General features: G+C 45.5%; 1 protein-coding gene across 1 annotated transcript in view; it reads left to right on the plus strand.

Annotated features, from left to right (window-relative positions):
* Positions 1-1,304: 1,304 nt before the first annotated feature.
* The window catches only part of LOC306916000 (uncharacterized protein), a 41,192-nt gene continuing 15,921 nt past the window's right edge, over positions 1,305-26,575 (plus strand). The window contains exons 1-13 of the mRNA XM_079493708.1: positions 1,305-1,436; positions 7,392-7,691; positions 8,607-8,767; positions 8,951-8,995; positions 10,006-10,115; positions 12,930-13,096; positions 13,636-13,790; positions 17,665-17,875; positions 18,503-18,640; positions 20,336-20,430; positions 22,409-22,636; positions 25,381-25,698; positions 26,287-26,380. Of these exons, the coding sequence (XP_079349834.1) occupies positions 1,397-1,436; positions 7,392-7,691; positions 8,607-8,767; positions 8,951-8,995; positions 10,006-10,115; positions 12,930-13,096; positions 13,636-13,790; positions 17,665-17,875; positions 18,503-18,640; positions 20,336-20,430; positions 22,409-22,636; positions 25,381-25,698; positions 26,287-26,380 (2,062 nt within the window). The 5' untranslated portion in view covers positions 1,305-1,396. The remainder of the gene's footprint in view (positions 1,437-7,391; positions 7,692-8,606; positions 8,768-8,950; positions 8,996-10,005; positions 10,116-12,929; positions 13,097-13,635; positions 13,791-17,664; positions 17,876-18,502; positions 18,641-20,335; positions 20,431-22,408; positions 22,637-25,380; positions 25,699-26,286; positions 26,381-26,575) is intronic.

Here is a 26,575-nt window from a genome sequence, read left to right on the forward strand (position 1 = left end):
GGCCACATGAGGCCCCCACCATCACTAATGTGGCCCTCAGGTTAATATCAACTGGCGGCCCGGGGGCACATGAGGCCCCCACCATCACTAATGTGGCCCTCAGGTTAATATCAACTGGCGGCCCGGGGGCCACATGAGGCCCCCACCATCACTAATGTGGCCCTCAGGTTAATATCAACTGGCGGCCCGGGGGCCACATGAGGCCCCCACCATCACTAATGTGGCCCTCAGGTTAATATCAACTGGCGGCCCGGGGGCCACATGAGGCCCCCACCATCACTAATGTGGCCCTCAGGTTAATATCAACTGGCGGCCCGGGGGCCACATGGGGCCCCCACCATCACTAATGTGGCCCTCAGGTTAATATCAACTGGCGGCCCGGGGGCCACATGAGGCCCCCACCATCACTAATGTGGCCCTCAGGTTAATATCAACTGGCGGCCCGGGGGCCACATGAGGCCCCCACCATCACTAATGTGGCCCTCAGGTTAATATCAACTGGCGGCCCGGGGGCCACATGAGGCCCCCACCATCACTAATGTGGCCCTCAGGTTAATATCAACTGGCGGCCCCGGGGGCCACATGAGGCCCCCACCATCACTAATGTGGCCCTCAGGTTAATATCAACTGGCGGCCCGGGGGCCACATGAGGCCCCCACCATCACTAATGTGGCCCTCAGGTTAATATCAACTGGCGGCCCGGGGGCCACATGAGGCCCCCACCATCACTAATGTGGCCCTCAGGTTAATATCAACTGGCGGCCCGGGGGCCACATGAGGCCCCCACCATCACTAATGTGGCCCTCAGGTTAATATCAGAATTCTGAGTCTAAATTAGTAGCTAAAATGTTATTTTTATATGTTCAATGTATTTGTATTTAGTTTATAAAGTTAACATAACAAATGTTGCTCTTCAGGATTCCAATTGAAAAATAGCAAAATAATATTCAGGATTTCAATTCAAATGAGCTTGTAGATCGGCCCTCATGGTGTTTGTGTGGAAATATAGCGGCCCTCTCCATGGTCGAAGTGGCCCACCCATAGAGTATATATATAAGGGCCCACCCCACTCTATTTGTACGTTGTCCCATCCCTGCATCGAGGGAGTTAATGAGTCAAGTGTAACATCTTGCACTTCCATTAAAGGGAGTGACTCTTAATCTGTTATCGTGTTTGCTGCTCTACACTGACCGTGATTCAAATGACCGATAATGCATCCTGGCCTTCCTGCCCTCCTCCGCTGTGGATCAGAGCTGTGGTCGGACTCAGGCTGGTGATTTATAAACACAGTAACACGTTTAGGTGTTGCTTCGACACACACACACACACACGTGCGCGCACATACACACACACACACACACACACACACAAACGCGTGCACATGCTCACATAGGTTATGATGTTTGTTCCTTCCGTGCTCCTGCTCATCTTCACAGGTAAGATATATTTTCATTTTCAATGACATAATAATATGCATGTACTAACATTTATGTGTTGAGTTTTTACTGTTTTATGCATGCTATAACAAGTCCCCAAATAGAGTATTAAGTATACTGTATATGATGTATAGCTTTTTAAAATTAACCATCTTTGCATTTGTGTATTAAGCTATAATGTAAAGCAGAGGTTCCCAACCACTGGTACTACTAGTGGTACTTGAGCCCCCTCTGGTGGTACACAGAGGAGTCGCCCCAAAAAAGGAGAGTGGAATGAAATATCTATATTACTACAGGTAGTTCTTCTGACCAAAGCAGTTGGTTGAAACAGGCTCTCCAGCCGTGCTGAAATGAGCATGACGGCTCACCTATAGCCATTAATTTGAGAACGGAGTAATCACATTAGAATTAATTATATCATCAGTTGTGCTGATTAGTGATTAGACGGTTTCGTCAGAGCAGCAGCATTATTGGCTTAGGAATGGAACAAAAAGGGCAGGTATTACGCTCCTGTGTTTTAACTCGGATGGAACAAAGGAGGGAAACGGGGCGGTAGTTGCCAGGTTCTAATTTGCTTCCTTTTTAAAATAGAGGGATTACTCGAGCCAATTTACTGTAGTGTACTTGGTCTGCTCTCTTTTTCCCCCTCGTATCTCTTTGCAGAAGTTTCCTGTCTACGTAGATCGGCTATTTTAGCCGAAAGTGTATCCCAGAAGTTCAAGCGGTTAATTTTTATGAGGTTCCTGTTGTTGATTTGTTTGTTGGATAAGCAGCTACGATAACAAACAACACTTCCAGTTTAACACGGTCGGCTCCGTTCAGAGGAAAACATGTTCTCCATTAATTCCACCAGGCTTGGATAGTGTTGTTTAACCTGAAAGTAACATTCTGCCAACATAGCAGATCTACAAGCTCACGATGGGCCCTAAACGTGAGAAACATTATTTAGTGTATACTGCAGAGAGGGGTAAAGGAAGGGACCTACAGTAGTATAGACGCCAATCAAGTACAATACAGCGTTTGGGTTAACCCTAACCCTAACCCTACAATACAGCGTTTGGGTTAACCCTAACCCTAACCCTACAATACAGCGTTTGGGTTAACCCTAACCCTAACCCTAACCCTACAATACAGCGTTTGGGTTAACCCTAACCCTAACCCTACAATACAGCGTTTGGGTTAACCCTAACCCTAACCCTAACCCTACAATACAGCGTTTGGGTTAACCCTAACCCTAACCCTAACCCTACAATACAGCGTTTGGGTTAACCCTAACCCTAACCCTAACCCTACAATACAGCGTTTGGGTTTAAACCACATCTGGATAGAAATGCATTCCTTTTATTTTCCCCTTTCTATTTTGGTTCATGCTGGCCTTGGTTAATATTAAGCAGCTTCAATGGAAAATGAAATAACTCATCTAGTACTCCCTCATATTCTTCTTAGCATTCACATGTTGCTCTCTTGGTCTTTTAAATAGTCTTTTAGTCCAAATGGAATCAACGCAGCAGGCTATACACCGCAGGCACGTGCAGAGAGTGTTAGAGATACAGGGGCTCTCAGCAGAAAATAGCAGATCTACAAGCTCTCAACGCGTCGCGCTGCGACACGTTGAGAGCTTGTAGATCAGCTATTTTCGAGGCTCAACCCTGCACTCTTTATCTAGTGGAGATGCGACGTGTGACGACATGGATTTATAAACTAATTAGTTCAACGCAAAATGCTGTGCTCAAGTACAGGAGACTTCGGGAAAAAAGCAATTCTCCTAAATGCTGCCCTCCGGTATATGGCATGGAAAGGGGACGACGGCATTTGCATTTCTTTCACCATATTAAATGCTGCATTCGTGGTCTGGAGAGGGCAGTTGTTTTACAGACGGGTAAAAGGGCAGGGGCTGAAGCCCCCTTTGATGTCTATGTGCTACACTGTAGCCAGTTATCCATACTAAACCACATGTCCATGCTACACTGTAGCCAGTTATCCATACTAAACCACATGTCCATGGTGCTACACTGTAGCCAGTTATCCATACTAAACCACATGTCCATGGTGCTACACTGTAGCCAGTTATCCATACTAAACCACATGTCCCTGCTACACTGTAGCCAGTTATCCATACTAAACCACATGTCCATGGTGCTACACTGTAGCCAGTTATCCATACTAAACCACATGTCCATGGTGCTACACTGTAGCCAGTTATCCATACTAAACCACATGTCCCTGCTACACTGTAGCCAGATATCCATACTAAACCACATGTCCCTGCTTCACTGTAGCCAGTTATCCATACTAAACCACATGTCCCTGCTACACTGTAGACAGATATCCATACTAAACCACATGTCCATGGTGCTACACTGTAGCCAGTTATCCATACTAAACCACATGTCCATGGTGCTACACTGTAGCCAGTTATCCATACTAAACCACATGTCCATGGTGCTACACTGTAGCCAGTTATCCATACTAAACCACATGTCCCTGCTACACTGTAGCCAGTTATCCATACTAAACCACATGTCGCTGCTACACTGTAGCCAGTTATCCATACTAAACCACATGTCCAAGGTGCTACACTGTAGCCAGTTATCCATACTAAACCACATGTCCCTGCTACACTGTAGCCAGTTATCCATACTAAACCACATGTCCATGGTGCTACACTGTAGCCAGTTATCCATACTAAACCACATGTCCATGGTGCTACACTGTAGCCAGTTATCCATACTAAACCACATGTCCATGGTGCTACACTGTAGCCAGTTATCCATACTAAACCACATGTCCCTGCTACACTGTAGCCAGTTATCCATACTAAACCACATGTCCATGCTACACTGTAGCCAGTTATCCATACTAAACCACATGTCCATGGTGCTACACTGTAGCCAGTTATCCATACTAAACCACATGTCCCTGCTACACTGTAGCCAGTTATCCATACTAAACCAAATGTCCATGCTACACTGTAGCCAGTTATCCATACTAAACCACATGTCCATGGTGCTACACTGTAGCCAGTTATCCATACTAAACCACATGTCCCTGCTACACTGTAGCCAGTTATCCATACTAAACCACATGTCCATGGTGCTACACTGTAGCCAGTTATCCATACTAAACCACATGTCCATGGTGCTACACTGTAGCCAGTTATCCATACTAAACCACATGTCCATGGTGCTACACTGTAGCCAGTTATCCATACTAAACCACATGTCCCTGCTACACTGTAGTCAGTTATCCATACTAAACCACATGTCCTTGGTGCTACACTGTAGCCAGTTATCCATACTAAACCACATGTCCATGGTGCTACACTGTAGCCAGTTATCCATACTAAACCACATGTCCCTGTTACACTGTAGCCAGTTATCCATACTAAACCACATGTCCCTGCTACACTGTAGCCAGTTATCCATACTAAACCACTTGTCCATGGTGCTACACTGTAGCCAGTTATCCATACTAAACCACATGTCCATGGTGCTACACTGTAGCCAGTTATCCATACTAAACCACATGTCCATGGTGCTACACTGTAGCCAGTTATCCATACTAAACCACATGTCCATGGTGCTACACTGTAGCCAGTTATCCATACTAAACCAAATGTCCATGGTGCTACACTGTAGCCAGTTATCCATACTAAACCACATGTCCCTGCTACACTGTAGCCAGTTATCCATACTAAACCACATGTCCATGGTGCTACACTGTAGCCAGTTATCCATACTAAACCACATGTCCATGGTGCTACACTGTAGCCAGTTATCCATACTAAACCACATGTCCATGGTGCTACACTGTAGCCAGTTATCCATACTAAACCACATGTCCATGGTGCTACACTGTAGCCAGTTATCCATACTAAACCACATGTCCATGGTGCTACACTGTAGCCAGTTATCCATACTAAACCACATGTCCATGGTGCTACACTGTAGCCAGTTATCCATACTAAACCACATGTCCATGGTGCTACACTGTAGCCAGTTATCCATACTAAACCACATGTCCATGGTGCTACACTGTAGCCAGTTATCCATACTAAACCACATGTCCCTGCTACACTGTAGCCAGTTATCCATACTAAACCACATGTCCATGGTGCTACACTGTAGCCAGTTATCCATACTAAACCACATGTCCCTGCTACACTGTAGCCAGTTATCCATACTAAACCACATGTCCATGGTGCTACACTGTAGCCAGTTATCCATACTAAACCACATGTCCATGGTGCTACACTGTAGCCAGTTATCCATACTAAACCACATGTCCATGGTGCTACACTGTAGCCAGTTATCCATACTAAACCACATGTCCATGGTGCTACACTGTAGCCAGTTATCCATACTAAACCACATGTCCATGGTGCTACACTGTAGCCAGTTATCCATACTAAACCACATGTCCATGGTGCTACACTGTAGCCAGTTATCCATACTAAACCACATGTCCCTGCTACACTGTAGCCAGTTATCCATACTAAACCACATGTCCCTGCTACACTGTAGCCAGTTATCCATACTAAACCACATGTCCATGGTGCTACACTGTAGCCAGTTATCCATACTAAACCACATGTCCATGGTGCTACACTGTAGCCAGTTATCCATACTAAACCACATGTCCATGGTGCTACACTGTAGCCAGTTATCCATACTAAACCACATGTCCCTGCTACACTGTAGTCAGTTATCCATACTAAACCACATGTCCTTGGTGCTACACTGTAGCCAGTTATCCATACTAAACCACATGTCCATGGTGCTACACTGTAGCCAGTTATCCATACTAAACCACATGTCCCTGTTACACTGTAGCCAGTTATCCATACTAAACCACATGTCCATGCTACACTGTAGCCAGTTATCCATACTAAACCACATGTCCCTGCTACACTGTAGCCAGTTATCCATACTAAACCACTTGTCCATGGTGCTACACTGTAGCCAGTTATCCATACTAAACCACATGTCCATGGTGCTACACTGTAGCCAGTTATCCATACTAAACCACATGTCCATGGTGCTACACTGTAGCCAGTTATCCATACTAAACCACATGTCCATGCTACACTGTAGCCAGTTATCCATACTAAACCACATGTCCATGGTGCTACACTGTAGCCAGTTATCCATACTAAACCACATGTCCATGGTGCTACACTGTAGCCAGTTATCCATACTAAACCACATGTCCATGCTACACTGTAGCCAGTTATCCATACTAAACCACATGTCCATGCTACACTGTAGCCAGTTATCCATACTAAACCACATGTCCATGGTGCTACACTGTAGCCAGTTATCCATACTAAACCACATGTCCATGCTACACTGTAGCCAGTTATCCATACTAAACCACATGTCCATGGTGCTACACTGTAGCCAGTTATCCATACTAAACCACATGTCCCTGCTACACTGTAGCCAGTTATCCATACTAAACCACATGTCCATGGTGCTACACTGTAGCCAGTTATCCATACTAAACCACATGTCCATGCTACACTGTAGCCAGTTATCCATACTAAACCACATGTCCATGCTACACTGTAGCCAGTTATCCATACTAAACCACATGTCCATGGTGCTACACTGTAGCCAGTTATCCATACTAAACCACATGTCCATGCTACACTGTAGCCAGTTATCCATACTAAACCACATGTCCATGCTACACTGTAGCCAGTTATCCATACTAAACCACATGTCCATGGTGCTACACTGTAGCCAGTTATCCATACTAAACCACATGTCCATGCTACACTGTAGCCAGTTATCCATACTAAACCACATGTCCATGGTGCTACACTGTAGCCAGTTATCCATACTAAACCACATGTCCATGCTACACTGTAGCCAGTTATCCATACTAAACCACATGTCCATGGTGCTACACTGTAGCCAGTTATCCATACTAAACCACATGTCCATGGTGCAGGCTCAGCAGATGCATTCACTGCAGCACCCATGATGCCCACGATGACAACCCAGAGCCCAGCCAATGAGCTGATGCCAACCCAGAGCCCAGCCAATGAGCTGATGCCAACCCAGAGCCCAGCCAATGAGCTGATGCCAACCCAGAGCCCAGCCAATGACCTGATGCCAACCCAGACCCCAGCCAATGAGCCGATGCCAACCAAGACCCCAGCCAATGAGCTGATGCCAACCCAGAGCCCAGCCAATGAGCCGATGCCAACCAAGACCCCAGCCAATGACCTGATGCCATCTGCAGGAGCAGGTGAGTATAGAATTGTGTTGAATGATCTCAGTCGGAAGGAAATTCATACGAGGACTTCCCATAGGTCAAACATCCCGTTAGGTAGACCTGCGTGGTCGGTTCAGACTCACCCGTGGTGCGGGTTAAAAATCACCCGTGGCTCCTGAGCATGCGTGGCGGGTTACAACTAAGATGTGCTGCGGGTTACAAATCGCCCATGGCTTCCTGTGAGGTTAGGGTTAGGTTAGGGTTTGGGTTTTTTTATGATCCTTAGGCTCATCCAAATAATATATAAAAAATTATAAAAAAAATTATATAAATTGTGGCCATACCATCGTTCATCGGTAAATGTGATGAGGCCCTCACATTTGGGCAAGTGGCTACGGCCGAATTTTTCCCACCGGGCACCAGAGGCGTATCTACAATAAGGCGAGGGCAGGCCTGTCCAAATCCATTTCTGGCCTGGCCAGAAATGAGAAAAAAGAGGACAAAAACAAGACCTGAGAACTATTAGTGGACAGCTGATTGGCCGTTGCGGTAGAGCGTGACCCACAATCACCCATTGGAATGTAAATGAATGCCTTTCAGCCTTTGTATCCTACTGTCTGGCAGGTATATCTCTTTGAAAACCTTTAGTGCTACGATTGTGCGCGGGGGACGACAATTAACACAGCATCTTGCCTGCCCAAAACGTAATTCCTGGATATGCCACTGCTGGGCACTGCACTCCCTGTGGGGGTGTGGAATGCGCGTGTCGAATTTGAAGTCGGCGGGGGCGAACGGTTCTCGAGTTACGTGGATTACAAACGTACACGTACGTATGTACACACAGACACACACACACACACACACACACACACACACACACACACACACACACAGAGACTTGGTGCATTTATAGATAGATAGGTAGTGGTTCTGCTCTTGTTTGTGCAGCCGGTGTTTCCTCCGAGCGGGCCTGTAGTTACCGTGACCTTTTGACCCACCTGGACCTGATGAACGACACCCGGCTGTTCAAAGCAGCGCGACCCGTCCGGCACTACCTAACGCCCACCGTGGTGTACCTGAACGTGGCCGTCGAGGCCATTCTAGGCGTGGTAAGTATTAGTGAACGTAAATTATGGTAAATGGTGCATTTACTGTATCTTAAAGGACCACTTCACCACTTTTCAACCTATCTTCATATAAATAGGTGGTCCTATAGTGGTCCTTTAATCTGTTTGTTATTTTCACTTATGAGTTGTGATTGTTGTCTGGAATGTTCTCATGTTTGTTCACAGGTTGAGAAAGAGCAGAAATTACTTACACACGTCTTTATTCAAATGGTGAGTTCTGATTACACAACCATAATATTCATTCCTAAATGGTGCATTTATATAAATGGTAAATGGTGCATTTATATAGCGCCTTTATCCAAGGCGCTTTACATAGATTGTGCATTACATTCACCCATTCACACACACATTCATACACCGATTGCGGCGGAAGCCATGCAAGGTACCAACCAGCACATCGGGAGCAATTTGGGGTTCAGTGTCTTGCCCAAGGACACTTCGACATGTAGACAGGAGGAGCCGGGATTCGAACCGCCGACCCATGGATCATTGGATGACCTGCTCTACCTCCTGAGCCACAGCCGTTTAATTTAATATACTGACCTGCTGGTGAAGTCAATGTGCATTTACATTATGCTTAATGTGCACACCTTAGGGCTTGACATTAAGGCTTGTCCTGTTGTCCCGGACAAGTAATAAATCTTTCCGGACAAGTGCATTCAAATTTTACTTGTCAATTACCCCACACCAATCAACATTCAATTGTGTGCCCCATACGATGAGCTTCCATCGACCTTTCCCAAAGGAAGTTTTATATTTTCAGTCAAGCAGTCATTTCAGGTCCGGTCTCGTCGCTGACAGAGAATGTTGTCCGTGTGAATATTTCTTAGGAATTAATTATTGGGTGAGTGCACATGACAGTGCTACAAGTTTAAATGCTGACGAGGTCAGTCTGGTAACCGTGCATGGATAGGACCGATCTATGGCTGTGTATTTGGAATACATGATGAAATGTAACATCAGACATTCTCTAGGGCTATTGACTTGTAAACCGCAAATTTTTAAAAAAAAATTCACCAAAACCAACTTAGTTAGTTGATTTAAAATGTATTTGTTTGTGTGGTCGTGTTTCGGAGAATAAGAAGAGAATCGGAAATGTGCCTCAAAATGTTAACGTCAAGCCCTGCTAACACCAAAGATCTAAAGCTTGTTATGAAGCACACAATCTTTATTTATGAATTCCCTCCCAAGCTATGATGTGTTTGTTTGTTCTACTGCAGAAATGGACCAATGAGTTCATATCCTGGGATCCCTCTGAGTTCTGTGGAATTACGAATGTTTCTGTGCCCAGCGAGTGGCTGTGGAAGCCTGACGTCACCATCGACGAGAGGTGGGAACATTTTGTTTGTATCGCGCTCTCAAACGAGTGTGTGTGTGTGTGTGTGTGTGTGTGTGTGTGTGTGTGTGTGTGTGTGTGTGTGTGTGTGTGTGTGTGTGTGTGTGTGTGTCTCAGTGGCATGCACAGATAGACACTAGGTGCCCTTTTGAAGGAAAAAAATGTGGACCATGGTGACATTGATCAATTATTGATAAAAAGCTTCTAATATATTATTTAGGCCCCCAAATCTATAAATCTCACACTATTAACACATAATTTGCTAACCACGTATCCGTACGTTATTAATTAATCAAACGTCCGGTGCGAATCACGTATCCATACGTGTTAATCACTTTTTTATAGAATACTTTCATTCATCTTTTTACCCACCCGGACAATGAAGAACCATCCCCGTCATTGCTGCTTAGTCCCGCTCACGTGATCAGATAAAAAAAAAAAAAAAAAGCCCCCTCCCCTCCTGAAAACAGGAGGGCGGGCCGCTTCTACGTGTAGAAGTCAGGGTAAAATGGACGCGCCCATAATCTAGTCGGTGTGTGAATATAAGAATCAAATTTCACCTAACCTCGCCTCACCAGGCTTTCCTCCACCTCGGACATTTCACCCAACACTATAATACTCGATTCCCCCCTCCCCTCCTGTTTCTCATGAGGAGGAGGATCTTGCGAGATGGGGGCTCTGTCTCTCGGAAAAAAAACATGATGAACGGAACGCTGCCTAAACACATATGCACCCGATCGGCATTGCATAAAGTCTGCAATACACATGGACAGATGCATGTTTCCTTCTTCATACTGTAGCGACCAAACGATCCCCGAGCCTACAATACTACGAACTAACACACGAACCACGGTATCGAGGGGCCGCCATGACAACAGACAGTCTTCCGTTGGGCGATCACGTATCGCCATGCAGAGCCGTCATAATCGGAGATTGCTCGGACGTGTGATTGTAACGCTTTTTATTCATTATAATTGTAGTGATAAGACCGCAATGAACGCGCCGGGGACGTAATCGACCCGGGTGTAATGTAAAACGAACTTTTCCGCGTCCTAAACCGTGGTGTTGTGATCTGTGGAAGTCATTTTTTCCTTGTCGTCGACATCACAGCCGGGCTTAGCACCTCTCTGGACACTCCCGGTGAAGCTTTTTTCCATCGCTCCTACGGGGGAGCGATGACAAGCTGCATGCCCAGGCATGTTCCCCTATACTAGCTTGAAAAACAAAATCAGCTAATGATGACAACGCGTCTCACCGTTATACTATAGTTCTGAACCGAACGGTGGAATGGGACTTTTTATAGCCGTACGGATCAAGACTTTTGCTGCCCAATGTGCCCATGTTACTGCGATCAAGACAATGAAAGCAGATCTGTGAGACAGATTAGGCGAGGCGATCATCATCATCATCATCATCATCATCCTCATCTAAGAAAGCAGAGTTATGAAGGTTTATAGTCAGACATTGACAGGCAGATATAAAAATAAACACAATAAATATGCTATACATCCTATACACCGAATGAAAGCCCTGAATGTGTACTTTTACGAGGAAAAGAGTAAACATTGATCCCATGTACAGTTTGTCATAAATTGGTTACTGGATGCACCTTGCGCCCACCAGATATAACTGCAGAGAAGACATGGACCCGAACTCAAGATTCACAAAATAAGGCCTATTGCGACATATAAATACTATATACCGTATGAAACAGAAGACTCTCTGCTTTCATGAGCGGTGCAACTGTTCTCTACAGTTGCACCGCGCAACTGTTGCACCGCGCAACTGTAGAGAACAGTTGCACCGCTCACTTCACAGGGGTGTGATTTTTATTTTTTACAGTAGAAGTTTACAGACCACACTGTAAATAAAAGGTTTACATGACTTTCTGTCTCAGTCCGTATATAGCGAGCTGTAGTGAATAAGTACAGAACAGTTGCACCGCTCACTTCACAGGGGTGTGATTTTTATTATTACAGTAGAAGTTTACAGACCAAACTGTAAATAAAAGGTTTACATGACTTTCTGCCTCAGTCCGTATATAGCGAGCTGTATTGAATAAGCAGAGAACAGAATATGGGACAGAGTTGCACCACTCACTTCACAGGGGTGTGATTTGTATTATTACTACAGTAGAAGTTGTTTTCTTATGAAAGCAGAGAGTCTTCTGTTTCATACGGTATATAGTATTTATATGTCGCAATAGGCCTTATTTTGTGAATCTTGAGTTCGGGTCCATGTCTTCTCTGCAGTTATATCTGGTGGGCGCAAGGTGCATTCAGTAACCAATTTATGACAAACTGTACATGGGATCAATGTTTACTCTTTTCCTCGTAAAAGTACACATTCAGGGCTTTCATTCGGTGTATAGGATGTATAGCATATTTATTGTGTTTATTTTTATATCTGCCTGTCAATGTCTGTGACTTTAAACCATCCATAACTCTGCTCGCTGTTCAAGAGAACCACTTCCAGGCAAAAGCAGGTGTTGCAAAAAGGTCAATATCTCCAGAATGGAACATGGTAAAATCAAAATGTATTTTTTACATTGAAGTGGACAAGTTCAGCTTTCTTTTGATGTATGCGTGTGATTCTCGCTATAAGAGAACATTTTGCTGTGGGCCCCCGAACAAGGCCTTCGTGCAATGTTAAACGGTAGCAACATCAGAATAGGCCTGGGTAGATTCTGTAGCAATCAAAGTGTTAAGGCAACCGGCCGGTTCCACGCGCTGCACAAGGTGCCCTTTTTTTCACTTGAGCACCTGCCGCTCTAAATGTCTGCACGCCACTGGTGTGTGTTCGTTCCAGGTTGGAGGACGAGAATGCACGGAACCCCTACGTTCACATTAGATCTACTGGACGAGTCCGGGTTCAGAACGAGGAAATGGTCGTCAGCACCTGTAGGATGAACGTCTACAAGTTCCCCTTCGACACTCAGTCCTGCAACCTCACCTTCTCCTCTGGGGTATACAGAGGTGAGGGAGACAACTACTTGTGTTTGTATGTGTTGTGTGTGTGTGTGTGTGTGTGTGCGTGCAGTATAGGTGGGTGGCAGTATCTTTATGTAAAGTAAGTAAGTACATTTTATTTATAAAGCACCTTTCGAAACAAAGTTACAAGGTGCTGAACAATTGACGCAGTATAAACAATAGAAGCAGGTTAAAACACACGGAACATATCAAAAGTAAAGTTACTGGATCTTGTGTTTCTTTCTGTTTCTTTGAAAAAGGAACAAACACCCGCACGCTGTCTTCAAATGCAGTGAACCAACTTTAATAGGGAAACAGCAACGTTTCTGCCTATGCATGCAGCCTCCATCAGGCTATCTTTATGAACACAAATTGGAAAGCATCCTTTTTGTAGGCTGTCTGACCTAATGGTAGGCCTATCGGGTCAAACCAAGAGTGATGTCATTTCCATTGTCGGGCACGGGTATCTCCTATGCACCTGTCGCCTGTAGGTGTGCAAAAGCCTTGCTTTTTATTTCTTTGTTTCTTTTGTTTCTTTTAACCAGCCAGGGAACTGGAGCTCAAAACGGTCTACGACACAAACAAGACCAGATTCAGATCCATGAGCGTGATGTGGGGCGAGTACGAGTGGGACTTTGACAACATCACGTACGTCAAAGTCGCCGAGACCCCCTACCAACACCAGCAGATGGTCTACACTGTAGGAACTATTCATACTTTACCCCCTACCCCCTACCCCCTACCCCCTACCCGCTACCAACACCAGCAGATGGTCTACACTGTAGGAATTATTCATACTTTACCCCCTACCCCCTACCAACCCCCTACCCCCAACCCCCTACCAACACCAACAGATGGTCTACACTGTAGGAATTATTCAGACTTTACCCCCTACCCCCTACCAACCCCCTACCCCCAACCCCCTACCAACACCAACAGATGGTCTACACTGTAGGAATTATTCAGACTTTACCCCCTACCCCCTACCAACCCCCTACCCCCAACCCCCTACCAACACCAACAGATGGTCTACACTGTAGGAATTATTCAGACTTTACCCCCTACCCCCTACCCCCTACCCCCTACCAACACCAACAGATGGTCTACACTGTAGGAACTATTCATACTTTACCCCCTACCCCCTACCAACACCAGCAGATGGTCTACACTGTAGGAATTATTCATACTTTACCCCCTACCCCCTACCCCCTACCAACCCCCTACCCCCTACCAACACCAGCAGATGGTCTACACTGTAGGAATTATTCAGACTTTACCCCCTACCCCCTACCAACCCCCTACCCCCTACCAACACCAGCAGATGGTCTACACTGTAGGAAGTATTCATACTTTACCCCCTACCCCCTACCAACCCCCTACCCCCTACCAACACCAACAGATGGTCTACACTGTAGGTATTATTCATACTTTACCCCCTACCCCCTACCAACCCCCTACCCCCTACCCCCTACCAACACCAGCAGATGGTCTACACTGTAGGAATTATTCAGACTTTACCCCCTACCCCCTACCAACCCCCTACCCCCTACCAACACCAACAGATGGTCTACACTGTAGGTATTATTCATACTTTACCCCCTACCCCCTACCAACCCCCTACCCCCTACCCCCTACCCCCTACCAACACCAGCAGATGGTCTACACTGTAGGAATTATTCATACTTTACCCCCTACCCCCTACCAACCCCCTACCCCCTACCCCCTACCAACACCAACAGATGGTCTACACTGTAGGAATTATTCATACTTTACCCCCTACCAACACCAACAGATGGTCTACACTGTAGGAATTATTCATACTTTACCCCCTACCCCCTACCAACACCAGCAGATGGTCTACACTGTAGGAATTATTCAGACTTTACCCCCTACCCCCTACCCCCTACCAACACCAGCAGATGGTCTACACTGTAGGAATTATTCAGACTTTACCCCCTACCCCCTACCAACCCCCTACCCCCTACCAACACCAACATATGGTCTACACTGTAGGAATTATTCATACTTTACCCCCTACCCCCTACCCCCTACCAACACCAACAGATGGTCTACACTGTAGGAATTATTCATACTTTACCCCCTACCCCCTACCCCCTACCAACACCAGCAGATGGTCTACACTGTAGGAATTATTCATACTTTACCCCCTACCCCCTACCAACCCCCTACCCCCTACCAACACCAACAGATGGTCTACACTGTAGGAATTATTCATACTTTACCCCCTACCCCCTACCCCCTACCAACACCAACAGATGGTCTACACTGTTGGAATTATTCATACTTTACCCCCTACCCCCTACCAACACCAACAGATGGTCTACACTGTAGGAATTATTCATACTTTACCCCCTACCCCCTACCAACACCAACAGATGGTCTACACTGTAGGAATTATTCATACTTTACCCCCTACCCCCTACCCCCTACCAACACCAACAGATGGTCTACACTGTAGGAATTATTCAGACTTTACCCCCTACCCCCTACCCCCTACCAACACCAACAGATGGTCTACACTGTAGGAATTATTCATACTTTACCCCCTACCAACCCCCTACCCCCTACCCCCTACCAACACCAACAGATGGTCTACACTGTAGGAATTATTCATACTTTACCCCCTACCAACCCCCTACCCCCTACCAACACCAACAGATGGTCTACACTGTAGGAATTATTCATACTTTACCCCCTACCCCCTACCAACCCCCTACCCCCTTCCAACACCAACAGATGGTCTACACTGTAGGAATTATTCAGACTTTACCCCCTACCCCCTACCCCCTACCAACACCAGCAGATGGTCTACACTGTAGGAATTATTCATACTTTACCCCCTACCCCCTACCCCCTACCAACACCAGCAGATGGTCTACACTGTAGGAATTATTCAGACTTTACCCCCTACCCCCTACCAACCCCCTACCCCATTACATTACATTACATTACAGTCATTTAGCAGACGCTTTTATCCAAAGCGACTTACAATAAGTGTATTCAACATAGGTAGGGAACAAAAACTACTAATCACCAGAAGTCTTTAGTGCATTTTCTGCAAAAACAAGCAACCAAGAGTATACCTAGCGCTAAGGTAAAAGTGCAATATATCAGCTACCTATTTCCTTAAACAGATGAGACAAAATAGCTAAATCAAATGAGCATGAGCTAAAACAATTAAGTGTATCGACTAAACAAGATCCAATAAACAATACAACAATAGAAAACAAGCGTTCGTACAACTAGTTAACAACAAGTAGGTCAGGCAGAGAGGAAGGGTAGTGTTTCCTGAAGAGGTGGGTTTTCAACCTGCGGCGAAATATGGGCAGTGACTCTGCTGTCCTAACATCAGTGGGAAGTTCATTCCACCACTGTGGGGCCAGAACAGAAAAGAGTCGTGACCGTGTGGATCGGCCAGAAGGACCCTTGAGTGACGAGGCAATCAGTCGCCACGAGGTGGCAGACCGAAGTGGTCGGGCAGGGGTGTAGGCATCGACCATAGCCCGGAGGTAGGAAGGAGCTGTTCCTTTCACTGCCCTATAGGCTAACACCAGGGTTTTGAACTGGATGCGAGCCGCTACGGGGAGCCAGTGTAGAGAACGGAGAAGGATGGTTGTGTGGGAGAACTTGGGGCGGTTGAACACCAGACGAGCCGCAGCTTTCTGAACAAGCTCCAGAGGTCTGATGGCAGATGCCGGAGCACCAGCAAGGAGGGAGTTGCAGTAGTCCAGGCGGGAGATGACGAGAGCCTGGATGAGCACCTGGGCTGCCTTCTCCGTGAGGAAGGGGCGAATCCTCCTGATGTTGTAGAGGAGGAATCTGCAGGACCTTGTCACTGATGCGATGTTTGCCGAGAACGTCAGTTGATCGTCCAGGGTCACACCCAGATTCTTCGCAGTCCGAGTTGAGGTCACCACAGCATTATCAATGGTGATGGCCATGTCTCGGTGCGGACAGACCTTCCCCGGGAGGAACATCAGCTCGGTCTTGTCCAGGTTGAGCTTCAGGTGGTTTGTCGACATCCACTCCGAGATGTCAGCCAGACAAGCAGCAATGCGTGCCTCCTACCAACCCCCTACCAACCCCCTACCAACACCAGCAGATGGTCTACACTGTAGGAATTATTCATACTTTTTTCATTTTGAATATTCCTTTTCTAACATTTTAACCCATTTAGACCTGAGGACAATTCTACAAATGCCTTCTAGTTTTCTGAAAAACCCATGTTTCTACTGTCGTTATTTTCGTTATTTTCACGTCAAGGACCCCTAGAATTATATTAATTCGGCCGCCGCCCCCCCATCTGAAAATATGTGGTTCCGGGAACCTCCCCAGAAGCAAAGATTTGAGTTAAAATGTTAACTCTGTAACAATATATATTCAAAGATTTGAGGCACATTTTCACGATTTTTCAAAAATAGCAGACCTACAAGCTCATAGCGCGGCACTCGGTGCCGCGCTATGAGCTTGTAGATCTGCTATTTTAGAATGGGTTAATGCAGTTGCATTTCTGAACCACCTCTAGTCTGACCTCCAACCGTCTCCTCCTATAGATCACCATGAAAAGGAAGGCCGTCCTCTACATTGTCAACTTCCTGTTGCCCGTCCTGTTCTTCCTGTGTCTAGACGTGGCGTCTTTCCTGATCTCGGACAGCGGCGGAGAGAAGCTGGGCTTCAAGGTCACCGTGCTGCTGGCCGTCACCGTTTTACAGCTCATTCTCAACGACATCCTGCCCGCCACGTCCAACAGAATGCCCGTCATAGGTAACGCTCATGGGACACATTTTTGAGTGGTGCAACCACTCCAACGAACAGCAATGTCTGTGACGTTAACCTATGTTTGTTTGTGACTATGTTTGTGACTCATGTGTGACTCATGAGTACCAGTAGGGGCGCTGTTGTGCCAGAAACAGAGAGAGAGAAATAGTGCTGCACTGTTGGCTGCTAATGAGAGAGAGAGAGATAGAGAGAGGGGGGGGGGGGGGGTCCTGCCTATGCTTTCTATGGCATAGGCAGGATCCGCCGGGAGAATCTAGACGCAGCTGCGCGTCATGAGACAAATTAATTAGAGCGACAGAGAAAGAGAGAGTGTGTGTGTGTGTGTGTGTGTGTGTGTGTGTGTGTGTGTGTGTGTGTGTGTGTGTGTGTGTGTGTGTGTGTGTGTGTGTGTGTGTGTGTGTGTGTGTGTGTGTGTGTGTGTGTGCGTCAATTTAACAAAGGTGCAGATGATCAGAAATCAGCAGAGAGTGATCGACGTTTGCGCTACTGTATGCCGAAGTGAAGTGGACTCGGTCCCAGACTTTTTTTTTCTCCCTGGAAATAAAAACGTCTGGGTTTCCGAGGCTAAGCCCTGAGTGACTCACTTATTGTCGAATTGTGTCTGGCTCACAGCGATGTACTGCATGGGGACCTTTTCTCTAATGCTGATAAGTCTGTTGGAGACGGTCGTGGTGACGTTTCTGCTGGAAAAAGACTCCCAGAAGACGGAGACAGACAAAGACCACAATGAGAAGGACGACGAGACCAAAGGTGAGACATCATATAACAACTTACGCACCTGTGACTGCAGTGTTCTGAATCCAAAACATACTCTCTCCCCATGCCTTCGGCCTGGTGGAGACAACAAAACATACTCTCTCCCCATGCCTTCGGCCTGGTGCGGAGACAACAAAACATACTCTCTCCCCATGCCTTCGGCCTGGTGCGGAGACAGCAAAACATACTCTCTCCCCATGCCTTCGGCCTGGTGGAGACAACAAAACATACTCTCTCCCCATGCCTTCGGCCTGGTGGAGACAACAATACATACTCTCTCCCCATGCTTTCGGCCTGGTGGAGACAACAAAACATACTCTCTCCCCATGCCTTCGGCCTGGTGGAGACAACAAAACATACTCTATCCCCATGCCTTCGGCCTGGTGGAGACAACAAAACATACTCTCTCCCCATGCCTTCGGCCTGGTGGAGACAACACAACATACTCTCTCCCCATGCCTTCGGCCTGGTGGAGACAACAAAACATACTCTATCCCCATGCCTTCGGCCTGGTGGAGACAACAAAACATACTCTCTCCCCATGCCTTCGGCCTGGTGGAGACAACAAAACATACTCTCTCCCCATGCCTTCGGCCTGGTGCGGAGACAACAAAACATACTCTCTCCCCATGCCTTCGGCCTGGTGGAGACAACAATACATACTCTCTCCCCATGCCTTCGGCCTGGTGGAGACAACAAAACATACTCTATCCCCATGCCTTCGGCCTGGTGGAGACAACAATACATACTCTCTCCCCATGCCTTCGGCCTGGTGGAGACAACAAAACATACTCTCTCCCCATGCCTTCGGCCTGGTGCGGAGACAACAAAACATACTCTCTCCCCATGCCTTCGGCCTGGTGGAGACAACAAAACATACTCTCTCTCCCCATGCCTTCGGCCTGGTGGAGACAACAATACATACTCTCTCCCCATGCTTTCGGCCTGGTGGAGACAACAAAACATACTCTCTCCCCATGCCTTCGGCCTGGTGGAGACAACAAAACATACTCTCTCCCCATGCCTTCGACGTGGTGGAGACAACAAAACATACTCTCTCCCCATGCCTTCGGCCTGGTGCGGAGACAACAAAACATACTCTCTCCCCATGCCTTCGGCCTGGTGGAGACAACAAAACATACTCTCTCCCCATGCCTTCGGCCTGGTGGAGACAACAAAACATACTCTCTCCCCATGCCTTCGACGTGGTGGAGACAACAAAACATACTCTATCCCCATGCCTTCGGCCTGGTGGAGACAACAAAACATACTCTCTCCCCATGCCTTCGGCCTGGTGGAGACAACAAAACATACTCTCTCCCCCCAATGGCTGATGGATTCATGAACTAATTCAATTACAGAGATGGTGTTTGCTAAAATGCATAATTATGACAACACTAAAGTTTGCCCATTATGCAAGTAAATAGAATACATTTTTATATAGGCCTACAGTATATTGTGGGTTACTAAATAGGTCTACTTTTGAGAGGTTATTTCAATCGGTGATCGCTCGCAAGCGTGGGCATGTACATAGCCCAACTAGTTTAAAAAGAATCCACAGCACATAGCTGACTATATAGAGCTGTGCCCGTCGGCCACCGGGAACTTGGAAACAATGCAAGTTGGGAACCTAGTCTTATGAATTCATAATGTGAATGAATCATCAGTCCTCTGTATCTGTCGTTCCAGAGAAGAGAAGCAAGGGTCTGTGCTTTAAGAATGTCCCTGATGATGATGGTGGTGAAAGAGAGACCATGCATGAGCTGCAGAATGTTTCTGAAGAGGTTAGCATGATCTCACCATATTCATGATGTCACCATGTATGTAATGAAGAGGTTAGCATGATCTCACCATATTCATGATGTCACCATGTATGTAATGAAGAGGTTAGCATGATCTCACCATATTCATGATGTCACCATGTATGTAATGAAGAGGTTAGCATGATCTCACCATATTCATGATGTCACCATATTCATGATGTCACCATGTATGTAATGAAGAGGTTAGCATGATCTCACCATATTCATGATGTCACCATATTCATGATGTCACCATGTATGTAATGAAGAGGTTAGCATGATCTCACCATATTCATGATGTCACCATATTCATGATGTCACCATGTATGTAATGAAGAGGTTAGCATGATGATCTCACCATATTCATGATGTCACCATATTCATGATGTCACCATGTATGTAATGAAGAGGTTAGCATGATGATCTCACCATATTCATGATGTCACCATGTATGTAATAAAGAGGTTAGCATGATCTCACCATATTCATGATCTCACCATATTCATGATGTCACCATATTCATGATGTCACCATATTCATGATGTCACCATGTATGTAATAAAGAGGTTAGCATGATCTCACCATATTCATGATCTCACCATATTCATGATGTCACCATATTCATGATGTCACCATGTATGTAATGAAGAGGTTAGCATGATCTCACCATATTCATGATGTCACCATATTCATGATCTCACCATATTCATGATGTCACCATATTCATGATGTCACCATATTCATGATCTCACCATATTCATGATCTCACCATATTCATGATCTCACCATATTCATGATGTCACCATATTCATGATGTCACCATGTATGTAATGAAGAGGTTAGCATGATCTCACCATATTCATGATGTCACCATGTATGTAGTCTCGCGTAACCAGACAACTATCTCCCACAATCTCCCAATGCTATATAGAGTCTGGAACTACAGCCCCATGAGCTGAGTAAGGAATGCTATATAGAGTCTGGACCTACAGCCCCATGAGCTGAGTAAGGAATGCTATATAGAGTCTGGAACTACAGCCCCATGAGCTGAGTAAGGAATGCTATATAGAGTCTGGAACTATAGCCCCCATGAGCTGAGTAAGGAATGCTACATAGAGTATGGAACTATAGCCCCCATGAGCTGAGTAAGGAATGCTATATAGAGTATGGAACTATAGCCCCCATGAGCTGAGTAAGGAATGCTATATAGAGTATGGACCTATAGCCCCATGAGCTGAGTAAGGAATGCTATATAGAGTCTGGGACTATAGCCCCCATGAGCTGAGTAAGGAATGCTACATAGAGTATGGAACTATAGCCCCCATGAGCTGAGTAAGGAATGCTATATAGAGTATGGAACTATAGCCCCATGAGCTGAGTAAGGAATGCTATATAGAGTCTGGAACTATAGCCCCATGAGCTGAGTAAGGAATGCTATATAGAGTCTGGACCTACAGCCCCATGAGCTGAGTAAGGAATGCTATATAGAGTCTGGGACTATAGCCCCATGAGCTGAGTAAGGAATGCTATATAGAGTCTGGACCTATAGCCCCATGAGCTGAGTAAGGAATGCTATATAGAGTCTGGGACTATAGCCCCCATGAGCTGAGTAACGGAAGCTGCCATTTCCGTTCACGAAAATATATTTTAAAATATCTTTACATTTTATCAAGACCATGTCAGTGGTTCTCAAACTATAGATGTCAAGGACCCCCAAAAATGATGTGTATTTAGCCGCTGACCCCCATCTGAAAATGTTGTTCCAGGGTCCCCCCCCAGAGGCAAATATTTGAGTTAAAAACATTCGCTCTGAAATAATATATATTCAAAGATTATTTGCACAAATAGCAGACCTATACAAGCTTGTAGATCTGCTATTTTTCAACAGCTGTATAACATAATGCTTAAAAACACCAAAAAGGGGTTCCCGTCCTGAGTGGCCTAATGTGTGTTTTTTCAGGACAATAATCTCAAGGAGGAATCTCACGGATTCCAGTTGATCCTGGACGAGCTGAGAGATCTGGAGAAGAACCTGCGTGTGTTCCTTAAGAGCAAGGAAGATGGAGGCAGGCCTGCAGGTTACTGGACCAGAATGGCCACCAGAATCAACCAAGCGTTCTTCATTGTCTACGTGACGACAGTCGTCGTGTTTCTGTCCGTCATCTTCAGTAAATGGAGTCCTGAATACTAAAACGAGACACATATGCTGCAGATATTGATGATTTTGCTTCTCTGTTGAATGTATTGTTGAAACATCCTTAACTGTTTAGTGTTTAGGAAGTTTTAAACAAAGGCCTGCAGCCTGCTTATACTACAGTAGAAACCTTCGTCCATTTGCTGTTGTAGCATAATAATTATGTCTGCTTGCTGTCCGTGTAAATGCAGCTACATATAGACTTCACTCAATTCTATATACGGTGAAGGCCCACAAATGATCGGCGGCGACGGTGGTTCAGCGGTAGAGTGGCTGGATGCGGTGACCGCAAGGTTGCCAGTTCGAACCCGGGCTCCACCAGAGTTAGTGTCGAAGTGTCCTTGAGCAAGACTCTGAACCCCAGTGCCTTGCATCGGTGTATGAATGTGTGTGAATGGGTGAATGTAATGCACAATCTATGTAAAGATGTGTGTGAATGGGTGAATGTAATGCACAATCTATGTAAAGATGTGTGTGAATGGGTGAATGTAATGCACAATTACAATTTACAATGTAGGCATTTAGCAGACGCTCTTAATCCAGAGCGACTTACATTAAGCAAGAACAAAAACATGGGAATACATCACATATGTAAAATGCATTTATCAAGAAACATGCACAATCTATGTAAAGCGCCTTGGATAAAGGCGCTATATAAATGCACCATTTAATGATGAAATATGAAAATGTCATTAACAAGAGGCTTGTTGACATAAACACATGGAAGAACCAGTGTCTGTCCTCTGTGTGTGTCTCTCCTAGTAAGTAAGTAAGTAAGTACATTTTATTTATAAAGCACCTTTCGAAGCAAAGCTACAAGGTGCTGAACAATTGACACAGTAAAAACAAATAAACACAGTTGTGACAATATAAATGAGCAAAACAAATTAAACAAGGCAGAGCAAAGACATAGGGCTATAAAATGAATCAGGTCAAAGGTACATGGGAGAAATATTTACGGAATAAATGAGTCTTTAAGAGTCTCTTAAAACAGTCAACTTATTCAGCATTTTCCAATGCCAGGGGCAAGGCATTCCATAGGGTAGGAGCTACCACAGCGAAAGCCCGGTCACCCTTCGTTTTCAGCTTGGACGCGGGTATTTCTAGCAGACCTTTGTTGGAGGATCTGAGAGGTCTGACATTGGTTTTAGGAGGTAGTAAGTCGATGATATACAGCGGGGACAGCCCATGTAGAGCTTTAAAAGTATTTTAAAATCAATTCTGGCTTTAATAGGGAGCCAGTGTAGTGCGGCTAATACTGGAGTTATATGAGCCCTGCGGTTTGTGTTTGTCCTACAGTGTTTCCCTGTGATTTTCACTAGAGGGCCCCATTGCGTTGCTCACATTTGTGTTGCTTCCTGTGTCTTCCCCTCTACCAGCTGTGTGTGATTAGTTCCCCCTAACCTTACAGACTCACTGACCTAAAACAGAGGTTTTGGTTCTCAACCTTCTCAGGCCGTCGGTCCAGCCATCTTCAACCGCTTCTCCGGAGTTGGGTCGCGGGGGCAACAGTTCCAGCAGAGAGCTATACAGTAGGCCTATTTAGTAAAAACAAAAACACTTGAAATTGTAGGAGTTGAAGCATTCAATTTAGTTTGACTCTGTTCCACAGCAGATCAAGCTTGTAGATCGGCTATTTTCACAGCTGTTGCTTCTGTCTTAGTCGTATAATTTGACATTTTGGACAATGTTTGACCATGTGTTTATAGTCTAGTTTGTTGATTACTTTTGATGCAGTAGCCACTAGCCAGTTCTTTCTTTCTTTCTTTCTTTCTTTCATTCTTTCTTTCTAAAAAGTTCTAAAAAAGGGGGGGGGGGGGGGGGGCATATCTTTCTGACATGTGAGAGATTGTGATTTTACGGTTAGTTTATAGTGTTTTTGTGATTCTTTTCTTTTTTTTAACCCTGGCCCTTTTTCTCCCCAATTTAGTCAGTGTTGTGCCAATTATTCCCTCTCCACACATGTGTGTGTTGTCACTGCTGTTGTATCCTCTACTGAATCACCGTCCAGTGAGTTGGAACCTCCCACCGAGAGGACGTATTCATTTTGTAGTGCTACGTTACGTCCGGGTCCAAGTGGCATCAGCTCCCGTCCGCATCTCATTGTAAATAGAATATCTAAACGCGTGAATCTTTTTACAATGACGTTATTTTTTCAGACAGGAAGCCATTGAGGGTTGAAATGGGTCTTAATGCTTCCAACTCTAGTAGAATTATTAATGTTTTGTACAAGTGTCCATGACAAAGAAAATATATGATGTGGAGACAATAAAGACTATTATTATCATTATTATTGAAGGTGGTAACAGTCCATTTGCTCAGTACAATATTTCGGGGGCATATTTAGAATGTGTGCAGGGTTGAGTATGTTGAATCTAGTTTGCAATTAATGAGGATTTAGTTGACACAATGAAATAAAATGGCGATAGTATTCTGTATGGGGCAGACAGGCCGTCACAGCCAGATTTGGGAGAGCAGCAGCTTTGTTGTTGCGAGGAAAGCGGTAAAATGAGACTTTCGTGGTTGTTCCCCCCCCCCCCCCCCCCCCCAGAGAGGACGTACAGGGCCTTAGTCCTACTCCTCCTCCCAGCCAACACTTTTAAGATGTTGATATTCATTTGTGTTTTTTGATCATATTGGGTCATATTTTGACAGGAGGAATTGCCTGTCATGATTCGCCCCCCAGTATTAGGATGTTGATATTCATTCATCAGCCAACACTCCCCACTGACAGGTAGTATTCTCCCCCCCCCCCTGTTTTTTTAATTGTATGCATTCCTCTTCAAGGCATTTACACAACAGTAAACAACAAAGAGTATACAGACATGGAATGGCAGTTGACCAGATCGCTCAGAGCTATTTGCAATTGCAACCGTATTCCCTCCACAAACACGTTTGTTATGCGGTCGAGTCCTCTATATAATCCAGGAGCTGCAGTTGGTCAGGTATCATCCAGAACCTCAGAGAAGTTGAAGACAACGCTCCGTATCATCCAGAACCTCAGAGGAGTTGAAGACGTGCTCCAAAGGACAAAGAACATCCACAAACTACTGAAGGTGAGCTCAATATCGGCTTCCTATTGCTTATGAGAATTACATTAAATGATGTCCAATGTTCTTATAATTAATTGGTCATTTACACCAGTGGTTCCCAACGTTTCCGTGTCAAGGACCCCCAAGGACCCCCAAATCAACATTTATTAGACCACGGACCCCAAATCAACCTTTATTAGGCCACGGACCCCCATTTGAAAACATATGCCATGTGACCCCGAAAACTGAGGGTTTTTACGGCTCTAGCAGTGATTCCGATGTTAATTTCATGGACCCCCAGTTTAACACGCATTATGCTACAGACACCTGATTTAATGGCATTTCTATCTCTGGTACCCCAATTTATATTGTGAAACCACTGTTAATTTAACTCAGAGAGTGTACAAATGGAACCAAATGGACCCGCTAGGGTCCATTTGGTTCCATTTGTACACTCTCTGAGTTACGGACCCATAAGGGTCCATTTGGTTGCAAATCATCATTTAGCTGGGTCCCCCCTGGAACTCCCTCAAGTACCCCTGGGGGTCCCCGGACCCCACTTTGGGGACCACTGATGTACACTGTCTATAACATTTTTTTCCATTCTTACAGACAATGAAGACCCAAGTCATGTTCCTGCTCTTTGCTCTGTTAGTCAGTGTTTATGGTGCAGCGGTGCAGAGTGAGAAAGCTGCGGATAACGCAGGTATAACTCATTTCATATAATTACTTATATCATTTGATTTGAGCATGCGCCGTTCCAGTGGCGTGCAAAGACATGTTGAGTGGCAGGCGCTCAAGTGAAGAAAAGGGAGTGTGTGTGTGTGTGTGTGTGTGTGTGTGTGTGTGTGTGTGTGTGTGTGTGTGTGTGTGTGTGTGTGTGTGTGTGTGTGTGTGTGTG

This window comes from Electrona antarctica, assembly GCF_951216825.1.
Source record: "Electrona antarctica genome assembly, chromosome: 22".
NCBI classification, from domain to species: domain Eukaryota; kingdom Metazoa; phylum Chordata; class Actinopteri; order Myctophiformes; family Myctophidae; genus Electrona; species Electrona antarctica.